Below are 17,140 nucleotides of genomic sequence, written 5' to 3'. Positions count from 1 at the left end.
AACCTGGGCACAAATCTTACTCGAGGCGCAGAAGTCTAAGGATATAGAATCGTAGTTTTGGAAGGGATCCTCACGGTCATCTAGTAGTCCAGCCCCCTGCAATGCCAGCAGTTCTTTGATTGCTGTGCCACACAGGCCTCCGGCTTCTCTGAAGGTAATAATTAGCAGCAACATCAGTTATCCTCACCACACAAAAGAAGACCCAAGTTAGAAAGAGAATAAACTCCTGGCTTCTAAATCCTCCCTTGATGTTTCCACCATTTCCTGCGGGCAGCTGCCTCCAGGGGTGGAATGGTGCCAAAAGTAACCAGGAAGCCCCCACTTCCTGATTTTAATCTAATTAAAGCCATTAAATCTAATCTAAAACGGGTTAAAATTACCTGAGTTTCCTAAGCACCTGAGTTGTGACTTTGACTGTGGCAACCACCCAAGGGATCGGGAGGCGTCTGTGGCCATTCAGATATTGTTGGACTACCAGCTCCCTGGGGCCAGTGAGCACTTGGACATTCCCTGTTCTAGCCCAATTGTATCCCCTGATTTGGTCCTTGGAGCCCAAAACACCTGGAGAGCACCGGTTTTAGAGAAGGCTGCCTTACAGTCGCACAGCATCCAGTCTTTATTAAAACATCCACTCTAGGGCTGCAGTCCTAATCCAATTTACCTGGGAGTAAACTCAGTTTAATTCAATAGCGCTTACCTCTGAGCAGGCATGGTTCGGGTTGTGCTACAGGTGAGTAGATTTACCATATGTAACTTCCAAAGCAAATTATATGTTTTTCCCCTGTAAAAATGCTAAGGAATAAAAATGACACCATCCCACGCCCATATGAAATCACGGCTAATTATAGACTAAGGCTATAATCCTAACCCTGCTTGCCTGGGAGTAATTTTGAATAGATGTTGTTAAAAAAGGTTCAAATTTCCATTAAGCCATGAAGCTCACTGGGTGGCCTTGTGCCAGTCACTATCTTTCAGAAAAAATTAGAGAACCACATATGCCACCTTGAGCTCCTTAATTAATAAATAAACCTTAATTCTTCATTCAGACTGTATTGGCAGCTCTAAACTGATACAGGATCTGTGAACTGCCAAATAAGGAACTAGAATATCACATACACAGGCCAACAAGAAGACAGCATACGAATCAATCTGGCTTACCTGACCCAACATGCCCCCCCCCAATGCAAACAAACCCCACTGCAGCCACCACAGGCAACCAACCACCCCCGGCCCCTAATACCTCTCACTACCAAGGAAATGTAGTATACAAATAGAAAGAGAACCTACCTAGTTGACGCTGACACAAAACCCCACATGTACACTATACAAAAGAATATAAGCCTCAGCACCCTACCCCTCTTCTCCCCCCCCCACTTCTTCCCCAACCTTATAATGTACTCAACACTAATATCTCACAACAAATGTAACTGATTTGTAAGATAGACTGTACAATCTGGGGGAAAAAGAGACAAGGCATGTACTTTCGTAAACCAAGAAAATCTTTAATAAAAAAAAATTTTTTTTAAGGAACCAGGAAAGTAAATAAAACTACAAAAACTACAAAAAAGATTGGTCTGGGGTTAGGATATTCTAGCTAAAGTGCAAACCAAAACTGATGTTGTTTTTAGGATAAAATCATAAACAATCACTGGGAGTAGAAAGTAGGGTTGCACTGTCACTTTTTCTACAGCACCTGGAAATTTTAGGAATAATATACCAAGAACTTTTGCTTGGCATGCAGTGACTTCTGGGCAGGCATGAGCCCTGGCACTACTTCTGCTAGAAGTTAATGCTGCAGCTCCATAAATACTTACCTGCGACAAAGTCCACTGAACTCAGTGTGCCCATAGGATTGTACTACAGTACAATGCTGCCTGCAGCTCTTTGCATAATGTATTTACCCAGGGGTTGTATTCTATTTCACACAGTGGGGCTTTCTTCTCTATGTGCACGGGACTGTGCTACGTGCCAGTAATTTGCAAATGGTCTGCGGAATGAATGAATGAATTCAATTCTCAAAGACTCCCTTGATCCCCAAGTTGATGGCACCGTGTCTCGGTAGGATTTCCTGCTCTTGCCTTGCCTCTTCCCCCTCAGCCATGCAAAGCACAACAGCCCCCTTTTCGGGGTCAGGGTGAAGGATGCCATCGGGGAGATTAAAACCGCGCGCCGGCTAAATTTAGGAGATCCTGAGCGGAGCGCCGCGTCGCCTGAGGTTTCCCCGCCCCTGCGAGGGCCGAACACGCAATCACATGTTTCAGGTCCGCCGGGGCCGAGTTGGGCAGCCGCCTCCTGGCCCGCCAGGCGGGGACTCCAGGAGCTGCGAGCTGCGAGCCAGCCGGCGCGAGAGCTGCGCCGAGACAGGTGAGAACCGGGCGGGCGCGGCGGGGAAAGATGCGCCGCGGGGCTTGCCTTCGACCCGCGGGCTCCCCCCTGGACTTGGCCCGGCGGGGCTGGCGCGGGTCCCGCAGGTCTGCCCCTCTCCTGGCTCCGGAGCGGGTGTCCGGAAACGGGCGCGGGGCGCGCCAGCGGGCGGAACATCGAGCGGCTTCTCATCCGGCGGCGAAGGCGTTAATTTCCGTGACGTGGCACGAGGGGGTGTCTTGGGGTCGGGGGGCTTCTTTGGGGTCCCGCGGGGGGTGTGGATCCCTCCGCGCGCGCCCCAGTCATCATAATCGGAGTGGGATGGTGCTGAATAGGAAGGTCGACATTTAGGACACATCGCCATGGGCACATGGGCTATGAGATGGGTAGTCAAGGCTGCTTAAAAAGTTCTAAAGTCGATGTGGGGAACCTTTGGTCCGCAAAATGTTGCTGAACTACAATTCCCATCCCCCCTTTTCATTTACTATTCTTGCAAGGGCTGATGGGGGTTGTAGTTTGGCAACCTCTGGAGGGCCAGAGGTTGCTTGCTATTGTGCTAGGAGAGAGGTTCTTGCCCCTTTATTGAATATGTATAAGCATTCATAGGAAAGGACTTCCAACTCCACAGTTTCCTGCTCCATTTCTCCCACCCTCTGACCCTCCGTTTCCTCATTCCGTGTTTCTCTCTCTCCTGTGGCTGTGGACCAAGAAGAATATTGCCAAGGGTTTACTCCGGAATGTTGCTAGTGTTCTTCCCCTAACTAATATTTGGCGTTATATCTTTTTATGTTGGGGTTGCAACTGAGATAATCATAGCAAGAGAGGTGTGCCAGGATACTGGATGCTGTTGGCACAAGGCATCTGTAGCATAGAGGTGCTAATTGCAAGAAACACCAGTGAAAGGACTTTTAAGAGCTCATAAAAATGCAAAGTGCTATGCTTCCATCTATTATTCTTATCAGATGATAGAAGCCTGGGCAAAATCCCAGAGCTTTCATTGGTCATTCACTCTAGCACTGTTCTCAGAGGTGGGAAGGAGCATTATGTATTCCTGCTGTTTACATCTCTAACTCCCTTTGGTAGGAGGTACATGTTCCCTCATTTAGTGCTCTACAGTGCACCAGTGCATACTTTCTCAGAAGTTGAGCAAACATGCATAGGATTGCACTGTTAATCTTTTTCTCTGCCCCTCCACTTTCAATAGGTAGCACTGTATCTTTCTGGGTTTATTCTCTTCAGGCTGGCTAGCTAACTGAGTTACACTGGAGCAAGTAAACAGCAACACAGAATTCCCCCACCCACCCACCCACCCAAAAAAAGGCTCCTTACTGGTCTGTACATAGGTGACTTTGCAATCCCATGCCTTTCTACTTGGCGCAAAGTCACCCTTCTTCCATAGGGCTTGCTCCCCAGAAGTATAGGATTGCAGCTGTACTTGTTGATATTTTAATCCTTTCCTTCCTTCAAGGAGCTCAGGGCTGCATACAAGGTTCTTCTCCCCATCCCTCCTTATCCTTCACAACAATCTTGCCATCTCATTAGTAGGTGGTGTGGGCAGCTTGGTGCCTGACTGAGGATTTGAACCTGGGCCTCCGTGGTCCAGTACTCTAACCACGGTACCACTACACCCCACTACACTACACCCCAAGCAATGGGACAGTAACCTAGGAATCTTGCCTCCTGCATCACTGCCCCTTTCCCTCTGGGCTTCTCCAGGCACCTGTAACCAATCAGAGAGGATGGGGTTTAGGATGAAGGAACATGACTCTTTTGCCCGCCTCTTGAATTTGAAATCACGGTTGCTTCTGCCTTCCTCCTTCCCCTGCCCCAGACCATGGCGGCTCTTCTGAAGAGTCTGCTTGCGGCATCGGAGAAGGCAGCCTGCATTGCCCAGCTTTGCCGCCAAGAGGAGGCACTCTTCAGCTTGCTCATTGAGGAGAAGAGAGGGGCGGACAAGAACAAGAAGTTCCTGCAGGACTTCAAGACTTTGGCCGACGTGCTGATCCAAGAGGTTATCAAGCATGATGTGGGGCAAAAGGTATCTGCTGCGGGGAAGGGGCCCCATCTCTGTAGGATATGTAAAGAAGGGTTTATATAGCAATCGCAGGCCAGAGCTAGGGGAAATGTAGAAGGGGAAAAGCTCATAGCGGCTGCTGCACTTATCCTAAATTGCAACCCAGCAGGACCTGGGATTGAGCTGGAGCCATAAGACTATCGGAAGCTGCCTTATACTAAATCAGTCCATCGCACCATCTATAATAATAATAATAATAATAATAATAATAATAATAATAATAATAATTTATTTGTACCCCGCCCATCTGGCTGGGTTTCCTCAGCCACTCTGGGCGGCTTCCAACAAAGATGAAAAATACACTAAAATGTCACATATTAAAAACTTCCCTGAACAGGGCTGCCTTCAGATGTCTTCTGAATGTCAGGTAGTTGTTTATCGCTTTGACATCTGATGGGAGGGCGTTCCACAGGGCGGGCGCCACTACCGAGAAGGCCCTCTGCCTGGTTCCCTGTAACTTGGCCTCTCACAGTGAGGGAACCGCCAGCATTGCCCACACTGGCTGGCCTTGGTTCCCAGGAGCTTGAGACAGGCTCCTGTCCCAGCCCTGCCAGGAAAAGCCAGAGATTGCACCTGGGACCTTCTGCGTGTGAAGGAGATGCGCAGTCGCTGACCTACGGCCCTTTGCAGTGGCTAAGCCACACTGCTCCCAATGGTTGTGAAGGTGGGAACAACCTGGTGCCTTCATCCTTCACCTGTTGGAATAATAACAGCTCACATCTATAAAGTGTTTGTCATATATTGCATGGTCTTTGCATAATTTACCCAGTAATCCTCAAAATTACTCTGTAAGGCTACCTTACGAAGGTAGGCCATTATTACTATCCGCAAATTAGATCGAGAGAACAGTGGCTTGCCTAAGAATTGTGTGGTATAGTGTGTTAGACTAGGACCTGGGAGACCAGGGCTCAAATCTATGAAGCTCCTTGGGTGACCTTGCACCAGTTTTCCTGTGTCAGCCTGTCCTACATCACAGAGTCACTGTGAGGATAAAATGGGGAGAGAGAGAACCAAGTACGCCTGCTTGAGCTCTTTGGAGGAAAGGCAGGATATAAAGATAATAATACGACAATGTCATCAAATCATGGATGAACAATTATATTTGAAATGGGGGAGGGAATTTTTTGGGCCATAACTCAGTTTATTAGACACATGGGAGTGCCTGTAGAGAGGATTATTTCCCTGGGGTTAAGGGAAGAATTAGATCTAGCCACAAGCCTGTGTGTGTGCGCGCGCGCGCATGCGTGTGTGAGGTTGCCGAATGCACTAAGGACATTACAGAATGCAGACATGTCAAAGCAGGACCAGCCATTCAAATAGTGCTAGTGCATTAAGGAGAAAAGTCTGGGTTATTATTACTATTTTAAATACTCCATTCCGTCAACACAGACACACACCAATTATGAACTTAAAACATAAAAGCCCTAAGGGGTTAAAGAGCTAAAAACACATATGAGAGAATGAACTTGAAAATGAATTAGAAATTGTTCAAAATTCTGTCCTAAAATGAACATATTTTATGTTCAGTTCACCTGACAATTATGGAAGCTACTCTCACGTGCAGTTTAGAGATATTTGTCCTAATTCCATGAACATCATTAAACCGAACTAATTCATTCCAAGCACTGATGCCCAGTTGTCTCTTTCTGATCCAGTGGGAACTTGGGATGATGGGGCAGAAAGACCAAAATAACCTTCTCTTAGAGCTGACTCATTAGTGTGACTAAGCCACTCTCTCTTCTTCCTTTCCCCTTCTCCATTGCTGGCGCTACCAGTTTCCAGAATTACAAGATCATATCCGTGGTGAGGAGTCCAACAAATTTGAAAATGGCCTCGGTGAGTGATGGCGTCCTTAAGTGGCAGGGAGAGGGCAAATTTTTATTAATTGCTCTATCAAACTGTTGGTCCTCTTTCTCAGCTTTATCTTAATTAGAATCATTGGCTGAGCCATCATCTTCTGTTGCTGCACACTCTGATGTACTTTAGGAATAGAAAACAGAGTCTAATTTCAAGCATAAAGTCAGTTCTCCCACCTCCAGGTCCCTTTTGTTGCACGCGAAAGACTTTTCTGAACCGCACTTGACCTTTTTTATTGGCTACTGTTCTTCTAGGCTTATATTTTTCAAATCTACCCATTTCACATCAACTAGTCATCTGAGGAACCCCTGTGCATTACCCCTTGTAGTCTCTCTGAGATGTGTTTAGATCAGGGGTCGGCAACCTAAGGCTCATGGGCCACAAGCAGCCAACGGGAGTTGTTTTACCGGCCTGCAAGCCGCCCTCCAAGGAAAAGCCCTCCAGCATACTAACTTTATTTTTTGGGACTTCTAGGGGAGACGGTGGTGGTGCAGGTTTGCCCCACACGACAAGAAACTGCTGCCCTGTTGGAAAAAGTCCTTGACCGGAAGCAAGCGGCAGCCGAGCTGCTGGCTGCAGCTATTCATCAGGAAGTGGTGCTTTCAGACCCAGCGCTGGATGATGTGGCTGTGACTATCTCCACAGAGAGCATGGCTGTGTGGATTGATCCCATAGGTAAGCCATGTGTCAAGGGTGGGTGTTGGATTGAGCACTTGATGGGGTCGGGAAATAAGAGGTTGGGCTCGGTTGGGCAAGGGGATCTTCCTCCCAGAGGATTTTTGCTTGCTTGCTTTAATGTATTTCTGTGAGGGTGTTTCCTTTTTAGGGGGTAAGTTGCTTTGAGTTGCCTTGGGCAAGAAAACTCAACCAATAAATAATAACAACAACAACAACACAGAGCCGTAGCTAGTGGGGATCTAGCCAAGGTTTCTGCCCCGGGTGAAGCTTCCAGAGGGGCGCCATTGAGGCCCCTAGCCTCCCAGTATGTCTGGGCTTCAGCTGGAGAGAAAGATGAAAAAGAGCATGGCATCCTCAAGCTCCTTCCCCTTTCCCCATGAAGCTGAAGAAGGCTTATTTACAACACAATTTCAGGGAGAGGGAGAGTCGGAAAATCTGGAGAGACTGATTGGCTCTCCCCACTGAAGCAGAAGATAGGATCCCCTGTGGATTTGCTAGTGTGAGAAAGAAATTCTGGAGGGGCAGAAAAATGAGGAAGAGAATCAGTTGGACTAGATGATTCTTAGGGTCCCTACCAACTCTACAATTCTATTGATTCTACGATCCCTTCAGAACTTAGAATGTTTTTCAATACCTAAAGTTGAGTCATTTTCAGACTGTACATAATCTACACACAGGAAAGTAAGGTGTGTGAGAGCATTTTTCCTGCCAGAGGCAGTTCCCTAGCAAGTGCTGGTCAGCCTGGCTGCATTAGGATTGTAATGGAAGGGCGCTTTCTACTTTAGACTTGCAAAAAGCATTTCTTCACCTTACCTGGAACCTAAAATGACTACAAAATTATCATTTCCTAAAATGAGTAATCAAACAAAAATAAAATTGAAAGGAATCTTGTTGATGCTTGAGAGTAAATTTACACGTCAAAACTCCTTGAAAGGGTTTGCACAGAACCAAGAGGAGGAGTGGGTGGCAAAAAGCCTCAAAGAGGGGGGGAAATATTTTTTTAAAGGAAACCAGAGGGTCTTGGCTGATCTTATGGAAATGCAATCTTTTAATAATCCTATGACCAAATAAATCCAATTCAAACCCTGACCTCAGATAGACAATTACTGCACAAGGAAGTTCTACTTTTGACAAACAATTTGCTTTTACTGGAAGGGATGCTCATTTTCCCTTTGGTCATACAGTCATAATACCTCTTAGGATTCCTTTGAATTCAAATAATACATTGCCTACTTTTTATGCCCTTTACGAATAAATGTGTTGAGGGGTGGGTGTGTTTGTATGTATGTATGTATGTGTATGTATGTACACACACACACATCCGGGGGGTTGGGTGCCAAATGGGGTCTTTGACCGAATTTAAGAAAGCCTAGTTTCGGTCCTGAACAACAACAACAACAATAATGTAAGACAGGAAAGGGATAGCCAACATTCTTGGACTGCAGCTCCCATCAGCCCCTGCCAGCATGGCCAGTTACTGAAAATGATGGCAGATCCTGGACATTCAGAAGGTGGCTCGTTGGCTACCTCTCACATAGGAGTTACTTTTACACTAAATCAGACTATTGGTTTGTCCAGTCACTGTGTACTCTGATGGAAGTGTTCTGATGGCAGGCATCTTTTTCTGCTGCCTCAGGTCATTTGCCCAGTTCTGCCTCTGCTCCCACCCCTGGCCTATGGCCCTTGGAAGGGAATGCTGGAGGTTCCTCAGTCCTGGAGATTCCAAGGCTTGAACCTTGGAGGTCCCATAGGTGAAGCACGTGCTCTCTTGCTTTGCTGCAGTTGTTGGGACAGGGAACCCAGGGGATACAGCTTCTACTATCCTCCCTCTGTGGGGACTACTAGCTTTTGGCGAAAGTTAGCGGAGATCCATTCAGCCACCTCCAGCTCCCTTCTCACGGCCTTATACCACCAGGCCCAAGTACCATATTTGTCCTCCTAGTCCAGTACTGTCTTCTTCAGCCTCTGCCAACCCTGGTGCTCTCCAGATGTTTTGAACTACCACTCCCATCATCCTCAACCAGCATGGCTGTTCTGATTGAAACGGATGGAAGCTTTACTCCGAAGCCCCTGGATGGTGCACCAGGTTGGCAGTGGCTGCTCTGCTCTGACTAAAAGTGGCTCTCCATACATGCATACAAACACACACACCCCTCAACACATTTATTCGTAAAGGGCATAAAAAGTAGGCAATATATTAATTGATTTCAAAGGAATCCTAAAGGAGAATGTTAGCCGCTTTGAGACTCCTTAGGGTAGTGATAAAGCGGGATATCAAATCCAAACTCTTCTTCGTCTTCTCTCCAGGGTCTTGGGCCCTTAAAAATAAATAAATCAATAAATTTTGTTAGAGTTTATAGAGAAAAATACAAAACTTAATATCAAATATATTTTTAACCCAACATTAGTCTAAACAAGATAAAAACGTAGTGGAAAAGGACAAAAAAGAAAAAAGAGAGGGAGAGAGAGAGATAGGGAAAAGCTTTAAAAAGCTGTAAAAAACAGGTCTTTCCTTCACCTGCTACCTCCTTTTTTACGTCCCTGGCTGGAAATGCTAAGGAATGGACTTGGGACCTTCTGCCTGCAACATCTGGGCTCCAGACACAGAGAAAGCTGCCTGACACTTGGGCGAGACCCTTAGTCCCTTAGTCCATCTCACCCAGTGTTGTCTGCATTGGCCGGCAGTGATTCTCCAGGGTTCCAGCAGTGGTCTCTCCAGGCCTACGTTAAGATGCTTGGGATTGAACTTGGTACCTTCTGCATGCAGAGCAGGTGCTCTGCCACTGAGCTACGGACCTTCCGCCATGAAGGGGCCCTTCTGCTGCCCATTTAAAAAATGGCAATTCTGCCGTGAGGAGGAGCTCTCTGAGCCTTACTCTGAACTTCCTTCACCAGACTTGGAACTGGCGATCTCACGGGTTCTCTCTCCTCAGATTCCACCAATCAGTACATCCGTGGGCGTGGAGATGTCCTGCCTGTGGATGGCATCTACCCCTCAGGGCTGCGCTCGGCGCTGGTGCTGATAGGCGTATACAACCGTCACTCAGGCGAGCCTGTCCTGGGCATCATCAATGAGCCCTTCTTCCAGGAAAAGCTACCAGCACGCAGGTAACAGCACCACCACAGGGCACTCTTCCACAGGTGGGCTAGCCCATTGGGTACCCATCAGTGCATGCTGATGGAAGAGGCTTGACCCAGACTCACTACTGTGAAGCTTCGCTTTAATCCATGTTTCATCTAGAGAAGTTGTTGCTTTTCAATTCCACTGGCTCAAGTGGGGAGGCTCGGCATCAGGGCTGTCTTTACCCGGGGGTGCAAGGGGTGCGGGGCACCCGGGTGCCAAATTCTGGGGAGTGCCAGGCACCCGCCGCTGAAACCGCCTAAGCTCTTAACTGTCTGCCTGTAATGAAATAATAAATAATTTTGATCAAGCTGATATTCAAAGCCGGCCGCTGTGGCCGCCTCCACCCTGGCTGCTTTCTCCTCCCCCGAGTCCCTCCCTGCATGGAGAGGCGTTGCTCTCTTGCCCGCCGTCGGTGCGGCTTCTGTGTCCCTCTTCTCCTTCCTCCTCCTGGGGAGCTTTTAAAAGCACCTGGATGTGAAGCTGTGTGCCTTTGCGGAGCTAGGGCACCCGGTTCTTGAGGGACAATAGCAGTGAGACTCAGAAGAGCAGGACACTGCCACTGCCGCCGCCATGGCTTCACCTGCAACCACGGAAAAGTATATATTGGGGGTAGACGTGGGCAGCACTAAATTTGGGGGCACTGGGCGGATCTTTGCACCCCGGCAGCGCATATTCTAAAGGCAGCCCTGCTCAGCATTATCACCTGATCTAGCCCATGTCTGTATATGGACCCCTCTCAAGCCAGGTGTGTGTCTCAGTGGTAGAGCACATCTTATGCAGCAGCAGGTCTAGATGCCACCCCCAGCATCACCTGCCTGAAACTCTGGAGAACCCCCTGCCCATCAGTGGGGACAATCCTAATCTAAATAGACCAAGTGTCTGGCTTGGTATAAAACTGCTTCTTGTATTCTTAGTGCATACCGACTGCACCCGTGCAGATACATCTTGCTACATGCAAGGAGTGTACAATGCCTCCAAAAATTCCAGCTCTCAGTCTGGCTATTAAAAATACCCTGCTGAGCTGATTCCAGGGCATTTTGTCCCATCCCTTAGAATAATAGAATCGCTGAATTGTAGAGTTGGAATGTACTTGGAGCTAGATGCCCAACCCCCTGCTCAAGACAGGGTCTAAAGGGCATCCTTGGTCATCCTCTTATCCCAGGCCTCCATCCCAGTTGTGTTTTTCTTTTCTAGCCATCAGTGTGCTGCAGCCTCTCACTTTGGCTTTCCACTCACACAGCACTGATGACCACCTCATTCATCTTTCTTGCATCAAGGTTCTTGTTGGGGATGGGGAAAGCAGCATCAATTGGTTGCTGTCTCCACCAGGTCCTAGCGTGGTGTGACTCTCTGGTGCTTTTCCTGGCTAGCCTTCTCTGACACGTCCCTTTTTTTTGCAGGTGGCAGAGCAAATATCACTGGGGCATCTCCTATGGGGGCACCCACCTGAGCTCACTAAGCCGGCCCCAGCTGCGGACTTCCCCTCGTGTGGTCCTGAGCAGCAATGAGAAGGTGGCGCTGCAGGAAGCCCTGACCCCCCTGTATGGGCAGCAGCTGTGCTTTGCCTCCGGTGCCGGGTACAAGATGCTGTGTGTGGCGCTGGGGCTGGCCGATGCCTATGTCCTCTCGGAGGGCAGCACCTTTAAGTGGGACTCCTGCGGCCCCCATGCCATCCTGCTAGCCCTTGGCGGAGGCATGGTTGACCTTTCGGAGGCCTTGAAGTCCTGGCAGGCTGGGCAACGCAAGCCGCTACCGGAACTGACCTACAACAAGCCTGTGGAGGGCGCTCTGGGTGCTGAGCGCTGGGCCAACCAAGGAGGGCTTGTTGCTTACATCCACCAGGAGCATCTGGAGGCTGTGATGGCCACTCTGGCAGCTGCAGCAAACACCTTCTAAAGCTCCTCCTCTTCCTCCCTCCAGGGCATTTTCATCTCAGCACCCAGGGAGGAAGCCAGTCTCTGGGCAAAGGGCCCCAGCTTCCTCACCTACCAAGGGACCAGTCGGTTACTGACAAAGGCAACACACCTGGATCAGCTAAGGTTGTACCTTTGACTTCTGGCGTTTCTGTGCCCTGTTTCCGCCATGTTCCAGTGGGGAGGAGCAGAGAGATCACATATCACTCATGCACCACAAACCATGGTTTTTATCTTAACTGTAGCCAGGAAATGTAACCTCCATGCATGCAGAGGGGGTCATGGTGACCTTAAATTGTGCCCTTCTCCCCACCTGATCCTTGGTGCTTTGCTCCTTTTACATGCATTATGGGTAATGCAATAGACATGCATTGGGACCATTATATAGCTTCCAACTTGGATTTCTTTAGCCCTCTCTGCTTCTGGTATCTTGCACAGGGCACTGTGACCAGCACTGTTTTTAGCTGTCCACTGCACAGGCCTGTTTTCTGGGGTGCATCAACCGCTCTCCTTGCTTGTGACATGTGATCTGGATCATCTACAGCTTGATCTGTGAGCAGCTAATGGTTGGTTGGTCAGTCCATGTTATGAAGACAGTCTAGGTGGCCTTCAGCTCTGTGAGGAGCATCTGCACCAATCCTGCTTCTGTGGTTTGTGGCATTTACTCTCTAACATGGAATCCATGTTGAGGGAGGTTAGGCTGCATATCTGTAGCAAAGAGTTCCTCAGGATCATTTGTAAGGAGCCATGGCAGCTGAAATAATCAATCAAAGTATGTGCTGTGATTCTGGGAATACCCTCCCAAAAATTGCTATTGTATCAAATTGCAGCTTATCCAGACTGAATCATATTTACAGTTCTATATGAGCTCAGTTTCATGCAGAATAACTGACCGTTTCCTGAGAGTCCCTCAATCATATCTCCAGCCCCTTTGACAGGAATGGGGAACATGGCCCTTCGGGTGTTGCTGGCCGGAGCTGATGGGAGTTGAGAGCCCAGCCAGATCTGAAGGCCACAGGCAAGCCGTGTCAGGAATACAATTCTGGGTAGGGAGGGAAGAAGGCATGGCTGCAATTACACCCATTCATTGGCCTTGTCCTGTAGCCACCCATATTTCAGATGTTTCTAACACATTGCTTTAGAAACCAACCAACCATCAATTGCTCAGCTTTTAAAAAAATATTTAGAATCAGAATAGGAAAATTAAGGTTGACCAATTGTATACACATGAACACACAAACTTATATATGGTTTCTGTAATTGAACACATCATGTGAGTGTTCTTCGAGCAGAATTTGAATTTTTAAAAGTTTCTTTTTACTTGTTATAGCAGTTGCACACTATTTTAATAGTAATAAACTGTATCTAAGATTGGAATTGCACAGAATATTCTCAGATTTTTTTAAAGTAGGTGAATCTGAAATATTAAACACAGCTGAATATTCTGATAACTGCTGAAGTGTGTGCTTGGGGAACACAAGTACCAGTTTTTATTCTACCAAGGAATCTAACTTGCAGTAAATTGATTTGCCACCTTTTCATTAAATGCTAACATAATGTTACCAACAACGAAGATCAAATGTAAAATCAGTATTTTAAATAACATGAGATCAAAACTTAAATCAAACTAAAACAAGGAATATGTCAGAGCAGCAATAGTATAATTGGCCAAAATACACCCTCACTTTAAAAACACAAATTGTATCTGTGATAATTTTGGGGGCAAACTGTTTTGTTTCCTAGAGTGCAATCCTATGCTTCAGTCTCACTGTGTGCTACATGAGAGGAGCACAAATTGCAGTGATGCTATGATTGTTTGTTGTTTTACCTGTCCTTCACCAGCAGATCCCATGGCTGGTCACAACAATTTAAAAATCAATATTAAAAAATGCTAAAACATATTAGAGTCACAGGAATAGGGTGAGTCCTGAAAATGCAAATGTCAGGTATCAAAGGCCAGGTGGAAGAGGTGTTACTTCAGCATTTAGCAGAAGGTTCCTGGTGAAGGTGCAAGATGCACCTCTGTGGGAAGGGAGTCCCGCAGACCAGGGGCTGCCACAGAAAATGGGCTGCAACTACAGCTCCATCTGCCCCAGCCAAGGCACCAGGTAGGGGAAGGCTAATCTACGAGGAACTGCCTCTCTGGTGTGATTGATTTTTAACAGCATTTAATTGGAATAACTAAGAATGCTGGGGATGTTGTGATATATCTCCATCCTCCCTGGGGCAAGAAATATAATGGTTTAGAAATCTTAATGAATACTCAAAGCAGCCCTGGGGCCACAGATGTCTGTGCCGCTCCTTCGCATTAAAACAAGCTGGCAGTCTTGCAATAGTCTTCTGCCACTAGATGGCACGATAGCCCCTGGGTGATATTTATTTACCAAGAGTTGTATTGAGAGCCCGGAACTGAGCTTTCACCTATGACAGAGTATTTTATAGCATAAACCTGGCTCAATTCCATATTTGCTTGTTGCATATTCTGTAATCAGATCTGCTACAGGCTTCTTCTAAAGGAAAGAGCACAGACCTGGTACATAAAAACACTTTGTGCCATGCAAAATGGAGCCACATTTTGTTTTTACTGTTCAGCTGATGACTTATATTGACCCCTAATTATTCTGTGCAAATTCAGGCTTCTAGTATTGTGCAGCCTGACAATTCCAGCTGTTGCTGCTCCCGCTTCCTCCCCCTCCTCCTCCTCCTCCTCCTCCTCCTCCTCCTCCTCTTTTTCTTTAAAAAAGCTTCTTTGAATAAGCAAAATGCAGCACAATCCTGTATCCAGAGAAGTAGGTCCTATTGAATTCATTGGGGCTTACTCCCAAGTAAGTTGGCTTCAGATTCCTCAGTGGCTGCTTTGGACTACAACTCCCATCAACTCAGCCAGCATGGCCAATGATCAGGCATGTAGGGAGTTGCCATCCAAGAATATCTGAAAGGCCCCACCCCTTGTCAGATCCTTATGGCTGAGAAGATAGGCTAGGTGTTGTAGGAAATCTCAAAAACCCACAAAGGGATTGAGTAAAATCCCCAAGTTAGACGGAACATCCTCAGGATCAGGAGGAAACAAAAGGGCCTGACTGAATATGCAGTATTGCATCCCTAGATACTCCCAGTTGCAGAAATTGGACGTGTCTTTGCTTAAAGTAGCCATTGACACTTGGTCAAATGAATGGACAGCAATTTGCATGTGCTGTGTGTAGATGCGCATTTAAAAATATTAGTAGGTTATATCCTACTAAGTCATAGTCACTAGACCCATTGATTTCAGTGATTCCAAGTACAGCTTAGTTGGGTATATGATATTACCTTGAGTATGACTGATGTGTTATGTCACTCTATAATTCTACATAGGAATACTATGCATCTCACTGTAGTGGGGAAGACTGTGGCCTGTGTGTTTGTGCTTGGTCTGCTGCCAAGGTGCTATCTGTTGATGGGCAACTTCAGCGCCCCAGCTCTTCCTTCTGTATCTTTCAACCAGACCTGGAACCAGGCCATTCAAATAGGACACCTTTGTACAGAGAACTGCCCTCTGTCCTCATCCTAAGCCCCTGATAACTCTGAAAATCGGCAACTGCCTTCTGTAAAATAGGACACTTGAGCACCTGATAGTTGCTGTTGTTCTTCTGCTAATGAGTGAACGTGCTGCCATTTCTCTTTCATCCCAGCTTTTTCCACATTCTGCATAATCTAAATAGGATCCATTTGTTTGTATATTTAGGTTACTTCCTAAACAAACAATGCAAAATTAAGAGACAGTCTTTTTTATATAAAAAAATACTAAGTATCCCCCCCCCCCCATGGCTGGGAGTGCTAGGATGGGAAGCATCCATGTAATCCATCTTATCTTGGACACACACCAGTGATGCATCAGAGGGGCACCTTACTTGATTTAGTTCTTAGGGGGGAGAAATAGAGAGATAAAGGGGTTGCATTGGAAGTAAGCAAGGACACTGCAGGGACTTGAACCCTGTCCTACAAACCAGGAGTGCCAACCACCAGCGCCTTTTTTGCTTTTGCTTTTGCTTTTTTTTTTTTTTTTTGGCAACGCAACAAGGTGAAAAGCAAAACCTGAGAGAAAACTCTGAATACAGAATGTTCTCTCAGGAAAAAGAAAATCCTTAAGAGTTATAAAGTTGCAGACAGAACACAACCGAGCAAGGGATATTCACCTAGATGTGTTTAAGTCACAGAATGCCATTTTGACTGCCATCAATTTGCAGGGCAGAAGAGAGAGACTGGTTCCAGTCTTAAAACTCTGCCTTTATGCTCACCTTTTTGTTTGTCTCTCTGAAGTGTGAATTCATGGGCCTGGCAGTTCCTTCTGCTGGTCTGTGAAAAGCAATCTGGACTGATTAGTCTGTCCCCGGCCCATTCCCACCAATTCCAGAGAAATGGAACACAGCTGTTCTTACTAACCTGACTTCTGCAGGAAGAGCTGGCTTCACCTGAGTGTGGTGGGCTCTTGGACAGAACTGGGAAGAGATCAAGCGAGGGGAAATTGAGAGGCCAGCACAAAAGGATTGTACTGAAAAAGATCACTGAATTGTGGAGTGTGAAGTTCACTTGCCATTAAGGTTCCTGAAGGCTTGCAAAATTCTATTTCTTGTGTCACTGAGATGCACCTGGAAGAGACTAGGGTCTTCAGCAGCCCTCCCCTCCAGGAGCAAAAACAGCAGGTTACCTAAAGCAGCGCAATCAAGATGCAGGTGTCTCTCAGCGCTACGCTGCGGATGTTCACTTGATGCATCAAGAGCTCTGACACTGCCTCTTACTTGTCAATGGAGCAGATCTGCTTCAGGCACAGGTAGCTCTGTGAGGTCTGTAAAAAAAAAAGAGCTGGAACAAAACAAGGCTGGCTGTCCCACCAAAAGATGTACCTTATTGTGTGGTGATGGCACAGGAAAGGGCCTCCCTTGCAGCAGTGTCCCGACACGAGAAGTCCCTCCAGGTAGAAGCACGGAGAGCGACTGCATTAGGCTTTCGAGTTCGCAGCTCTTCTGAAAAAGTGGTTGAATAACCAACATTGCTCAATACAAACTCTTTGTAATATTTAGTTTGCACATTGGATGTATTATTCCATTTAGAGCCTACCTTTTCTCCAACAGGCTCAGGGTGTTTGAATGG

The 17,140-nt window shown here is 47.0% G+C and overlaps 1 protein-coding gene across 1 annotated transcript; it reads left to right on the top strand.

The window, feature by feature from the left end:
* The first annotated feature begins 8 nt into the window (after positions 1–8).
* INPP1 (inositol polyphosphate-1-phosphatase) lies at positions 9–15,911 on the top strand. The gene is made up of 6 exons (XM_079966816.1): positions 9–154; positions 4,196–4,402; positions 6,214–6,274; positions 6,770–6,970; positions 9,907–10,081; positions 11,498–15,911. The coding sequence occupies exons 2-6, from the start codon at positions 4,199–4,201 to the stop codon at positions 11,991–11,993; spliced, it is 1,137 nt and encodes a 378-aa protein (XP_079822942.1). The 5' UTR covers positions 9–154; positions 4,196–4,198; the 3' UTR covers positions 11,994–15,911.
* Positions 15,912–17,140: the final 1,229 nt, after the last annotated feature.

The sequence above is a fragment of the Podarcis cretensis genome (genome assembly GCF_951804945.1).
Source record: "Podarcis cretensis genome assembly, chromosome: 2".
Classification (NCBI taxonomy): domain Eukaryota; kingdom Metazoa; phylum Chordata; class Lepidosauria; order Squamata; family Lacertidae; genus Podarcis; species Podarcis cretensis.
The sequence above is the reverse complement of the archived record's forward strand: the minus strand, read 5'-3'. Positions and strand labels throughout refer to the sequence as shown.

Coding starts and splice junctions, on each gene's coding strand:
- INPP1 (XM_079966816.1), top strand. CDS start 4,199: ATGGCGGCTCTTCTGAAGAGTCTGCTTGCGGCATCGGAGAAGGCAGCC. Junction 6,275..6,769: donor CAAATTTGAAAATGGCCTCG/GTGAGTGATGGC, acceptor TGGGACTTCTAG/GGGAGACGGTGGTGGTGCAG. Junction 6,971..9,906: donor TGTGTGGATTGATCCCATAG/GTAAGCCATGTG, acceptor CTCTCTCCTCAG/ATTCCACCAATCAGTACATC.